Source organism: Fukomys damarensis, unplaced genomic scaffold, assembly GCF_012274545.1.
Source record: "Fukomys damarensis isolate Sample0158 unplaced genomic scaffold, DMR_v1.0_HiC HiC_scaffold_36, whole genome shotgun sequence".
Taxonomy (NCBI): domain Eukaryota; kingdom Metazoa; phylum Chordata; class Mammalia; order Rodentia; family Bathyergidae; genus Fukomys; species Fukomys damarensis.
In genome coordinates, this window is record NW_022900948.1 from 45,295,053 (window position 1) to 45,300,474 (window position 5,422).

The window sequence follows — 5,422 nt, forward strand, 5'->3', positions numbered from 1 at the left end:
GCACACCTGTCATCCCAACACTCAGGAGGCCGAGGCAGGAGAACCGCTTTGAGTTTGAGGCCAGCCTGGTCTCCATGGTGAGTTCAAGGCCAGCCTGGACTACACAGTGAGACCCTGCCTCCAAAACAGGGCTGGGGATTTAGCTCGGTGGTTCTGCTGCCTGCCTGGCAAATGCAAGGTCCCGAGTTCAATTCCCAGTACCAAAACAAACAAACAGAAACAACTTCCAAGGGGGCTGCCTGTTGGTGGCCGAGGTGTGGACCTGTGAAATGGGTATGCATCTCCCCGCTGCAGGGAAGGCTTACGAGATCAGCTACGTGAGGCTGAAGTTCCACACGAGCCGCCCCGAGAGCTTCGCCATATACAAGCGCAGCCACGGGGGTGGCCCCTGGCAGCCCTACCAGTACTACAGCGCCTCCTGCCAGAAGACCTACGGCCGGCCCGAGGGCCACTACCTGCGGCCAGGCGAGGACGAGCGGGTGGCCTTCTGCACTTCCGAGTTCAGTGACATCTCCCCGCTGAGCGGGGGCAACGTGGCCTTCTCCACCCTGGAGGGCCGGCCCGGTGCCTACAACTTCGAGGAGAGCCCGGGGCTGCAGGTAGAGAGCCGCAGACAGAGGGCTGGCGAGGGCGCTGCTGCGGGCGGGGGCCGGGGACCTGTGAGCCTGCGGGGCTTCACGCCGATGTCCTGACTGCCTCGGTCTCCCCTGGATGCCTGGTAAACAGATGGCGAGGCGGGCGTGGTGGTGCCCACCTCAGTCCCAGCACTCGGGAGGCTGAGGCAGGAGGATCGCTGTGAGTTTCAGACCAGCCTGGGCTGTGCAGTGAGTTCAAGTCCAGCCTGAGCTGCATAGTGAGACCCTGTCTCACTGCGCACCCCCAAAAGTTCTGAGTGGAGCTTCAAGGCAGAGCAGGCAGCACAGGGCGGGAGGGGCAAGAAAAGGGGAAGAAAGAAACGGGCGAGGGCCTCATGTGGCATGGAGGGCACAGCCCGGCCTCTCCCCTGTACAGATAGGGACTCGAGAGGACGGAGGCCTCTGCAGAGGTGGCCCAGAGGGGACAGAGTCTGGAGCTTTCCGCGGCACCCTCACTGCCTCCCCCGTGGCCACAGGTGCTTCAAATGTCCGTTCCATTTCTTTTACTTTTTACTTTTTAATTTTTTTATGGTACTAGGGATGGAACCGAGGACCTTTGCACTGAGCTGCATCCACAGCCCTTTTTATTTTTATTTATTTATTTGTTTGTTTGTTTGTTTTTTGAGACAGAGTCTCACTGTGTAGTTGAGACTGACCTGGAACTCGCTATGTAGCCCAGGCTGGTCTCAGACCCACAGCGATCCTCCTGCCTCAGCCTCCCCAGTGCTGGGATGACAGGCGTGCGCCACCACGCCCCGCTTATTTTTTATTTTGAGACAGAGGCTCACGAAGTCACTGAAGTGCCTGGGCTGAGCTCAAACTTGTGATCTTCCTGCCTCAGCCTCCAGGAGTGCTGGCCTGACCGGCCTGGGCCACCTCGCCCAGCTCTTTTTATTGGATTTTAATGAATCTTAAAGCCGGTGGCTGTGTGTAGCCAGCCAGCAGGTGTCCCTGAGCCGAGGTGAGGCACACGGGGCCCAGGGCGGCGGGGTGATAAAGGGGCCCCCACGAAGCTGAGCGCCCACGGCGGCTTCCGGGTCCCTCGGCCCAGCCCACATGGTTGCACTCAGGTTGGTGCCTCTGAGGGACTGGCACCTCGTGCGCCCAGCTGGATGCTGTGGCGTAGGGATGGCCATGGGCCGAGTCCGAAGCCGCCTCCTGCCTCTCTGGAGTAATGGGGGGCTGCTTGTCTCCAGGGGACAGGAGGGGACCAGGCCCAGGGCTCCCGCTGTCTCTTCCGGGCAGGCCCTGCACAGAGCACTTCCTGCTGCAACACTGTGGGTGACTCAGTCCCCGGCCCTGCTGTCCAGGGATCTTCCTGACGGTGGTCGCGTGCACTCGGCTGGCCGCCTGTCACCCCCAGGTCAGCTGCACACAGTGCGGCCCAAAGGGGACCCTGGCATTAGGATGCTCCAGGCCCTGAGGCCACAGCAGGCAGCGGCCGGAGCTCCCTGTCCCACACAGAGCCACCTCCCCAGGGCCAGGCCCTACCCGTGCTGTGGACAGTGTCCCCGTGTCTCAGCCTGGTTTTAAGTCCTTTTTCTTCTCTGTGGGGCCTCTGTGGATTAGGAAACGTCGCCCGAGGTGACACGAGGCCCCTCCGCCCGTGTCCCCTCTTCTGTCACGGGAGCAGCTGCACTGCAGGCTGCTGGCGGCAGATTTTCTGACTCATTGCCTCCGTGTCCCGGCCGTGGTCCCTGGTGGAAAATGACCTTTCCAGAGATATCCCCCTGCTGCTTTCAGCAGGGGCCTTGCCCTGCCCCTGTCCTGCCCCCAGACAGCCTCGGGGCAGGATCGAGGAGGACACGTCCAAGCAGCCAGGCCCTGTGTCCCCGAGGAGGGGCCGAGGGCACCAGGCTAATGTCCCTGGACCAAAAGCCAGCCTGGAACCAAAGCCACCTGCCCCTGCTGCTTCCTGTAGTCACATCGTTTTTGCAGTACAGGGGCTCGAACCCTGGGCCCTGCACGTGCGTAGCAAGTATTCCTCTCCAGAGAGGTGCCCCAGCCCACCACCTCCTCAGCGCCTCACTCTGGAAACCGGGTCCAGCCAAGGTCAACTCCAGACCCACTCCAGTTTTAGCCAGAGCCATTACAACTGCAAAAGCTGCTGCTCCAGGTGGCACATGCCTGCAGTCCCAGCACTTGGCAGGAGGATCACGGAGCGTTCAAGGCCAGCCTGGGCTTTGTAGTGAGGTCAAAGCCAGCCTGAACTACACAGCATGACAAAGCCAAAAAGCTGCTGGGGCCTTGCCTGGCTACAGCAGCGCCCCAGCCTTCCGGGCACTGAGGAGCCCCTGCCACCTGAGCTAAGGAGCAAGCGCTCCCTCTCAGCCTCCGTCCTGCACCTGCCGTGGTCCTGATTGCTAAACCAGCGGCCCCTGGGCTGAATTAAAATGCTGATTAATATTCCGCCTGATTGTAACAGCAGGCAGACGGAAATGTCAGCCTTCACGTGGGTCCCCCACTTCCGCACCACGCTCTGCCACGGGAAGTTGCTCAGACAGTAGCAAGTGTTTGCCTAGTGCCAGCTGTGTGCCAGGCGGGGCCCAGGCCCAGGGACACGGCGAGGACAGGGGACCCGTGTCTCGCTCCTGTGAGGTTCCACTCGGTGGGAGAGGTGTCACCCAGCGGTAGGGACCTCCGCGGGGACGAGCTGGGAGTCCTGCAGCCCCGTCCTGGGCCCGGGGACAGGGCAGGGGCTCTGGGCCAGCAGCTGTCGCCCGTCCTCCAGATGGGGCGTGGGAGTGGCCAGGGAAGGTAGGGAGCCGAGCCCCCGCCAGCCCCAGCTCTGCTGCTGCCGGTGCAGGTGCCAGCTCTCACCCACAGCCACACGGGCACCCTCCTCCCACAGCCTCGTGGGTGGCACTGCCCTGTCCCCTTCCACAGATGGCCCAGGCTCCTCGCTCTGCCCCAGCCCTGGAGTTGGTCCCAGCCTGGCCAGCCCTGTGGGGCAGCTGACGGGGTCGCCCTTGCCCCCAGGACTGGGTCACCAGCACCGAGCTGCTGGTCTCTCTAGACCGGCTCAACACGTTCGGGGACGACATCTTTGGGGACCCCAGGGTGCTGCAGTCCTACTACTACGCCGTGTCCGACTTCTCCGTGGGCGGCAGGTAGGTGGGCGTGGTAGGGGCCGGTGCAGTGTCAGGACCACTGTGGCCGCTGTGAGGTGGGGGCTCCTCGGTGAGCAGGGGACAGGAGGGACAGCTGGCCCACCGGAGGCGTCGCACCAGCTCCAGCGTGCTGAGCCCATTGGCTGCGTCTGCCCCGTGAGCCCCGCCTTGTACCCGCGGTTCCCCGGACTGGGTCCCCGCCCCACTTCTCTGGTGGCACACGGGACCACCCAGCCCCAGACGGGAGCCCCGCTCAGGGCCTCTCAGCAGCTGGTAGGAGCCTCGTGTGGCCGGTCTGTTTCCTGCACCTGCTCGTGCCAGGAAGCAGGGCCCGCGGGGCAGCGTCCACTCTTGTCCCCACGTCACGTCACGTCACCGCCTCCCAGGGCAGCCCAGACTGGAGGGAGGCGGGACGGCGTCTTCCGCACGTGCCTATCTGGAAGGGGACAGAGAGAGACTGTGTGTTCCTGGCCGGCCTCCTGGTGTGGCAGACAGGAGCCAGCCGTGTCTGGGAACATGTCGGCGCGCCCTGGATCCCAAGGACAGGGTGCAGAGGACAGAGAGCGGCCTCGCACTGGGCCTGGGCGCAGGACGGCAGAGCGGAGGGCAGGCTGGGCTGGAAGAGGTCAGGGCTGCGGGCTGCACGCTCCTGCCCCATGGCCCGTGGGAGGCTGTCATGGGCGCTGCCAGGGCCTGACGGGGTCAGGTGCTGGGAGACCAGGGGTGGAGGACGGCCCAGTTCCCTACCGCAGTCCGGCGGGAACCAGGCAGCTTGGCCAGGCAGGCCGAGGCCAGCCGGGAGAGAGGGCCCGGGAGCCACATGGGACGGGACAGCAGCTCCACGTGTCCCGATGAGCTGAGGAAGTGGACAGTGAGGACGGTGGCTCACGCTGGGGACCACGCTCAGACACCTGACGCGCCAGAGGGCCGGAGGGCTGTGGCCAGAGCCTGCATTGCAGGGTGTCTACGAGCTCCAGGGAAGTCTGGGCCGGGAGGCGACGGACCCTCTGCTCCCCAGCCCGTGGTCAGGTCAGACCTCCCTGGATGCCGCGAGTCCTCCCAGCAGAGAACATCTGGGCCGCAGCTGTGGACGGGACCACCCTCTGACTGCAGCTGGCTGGGCGGAGAAGGCACAGGTGGCCCTGCAGCCGGAGGGCCAGCAGGCGCCCTCCTCTGCTCAGACGGTTTGGGGGCAGAGTCCGTGACACCCTGCCGGGGACAGGCCGGGCCCTCGTCACCTTCCCGGTCTGTCTCCCAGGATGACTGGTGGCATTGCCTGCCCTCCCTGGGCCTCTCCCACACCCCGTGTGCCCAAGTCAGGGAGGCTCGGGGACCTGCGGGCTCAGCAGCTGCTTGGCGCTGTGGCACCGAGCGGTGGGAGCAGGGAGCCGGGCGGTGACCGGAGCTCTGCCCCTTAGCGCCTGTCACCTCTCAGGCCCGAGCCGCGGCTTGCTCACCTGTGACTCGGGACAGAATGGTCCCTGCCACCTCCACACGAGGCTCCAGGGAGGACCCCAGCTTCCGGCTGGGTGGGACGTGTCCAAGCTGCCCTCTTCGGCCTTCTCAGGCACAGCTGGGGGGCGCTGCCTGGGCCTGGCACCCTGCCACCCCGGCTGCGGACCAAATGGCTCCTCCGGGGCCCCTCGCAGCCCCTCGCTGGGCCTCAGTCTCCCATCC

The 5,422-nt window shown here is 64.9% G+C and overlaps 1 protein-coding gene across 1 annotated transcript in view; it reads left to right on the top strand.

The window, feature by feature from the left end:
* Positions 1–275: 275 nt before the first annotated feature.
* Positions 276–5,422, top strand: part of Lamc3 (laminin subunit gamma 3) — a 35,080-nt gene continuing 29,933 nt past the window's right edge. The window contains exons 1-4 of the mRNA XM_033758997.1: positions 276–599; positions 3,615–3,745; positions 4,764–4,929; positions 5,004–5,119. Coding sequence (XP_033614888.1) covers positions 276–599; positions 3,615–3,745; positions 4,764–4,929; positions 5,004–5,119 — 737 coding nt within the window. The remainder of the gene's footprint in view (positions 600–3,614; positions 3,746–4,763; positions 4,930–5,003; positions 5,120–5,422) is intronic.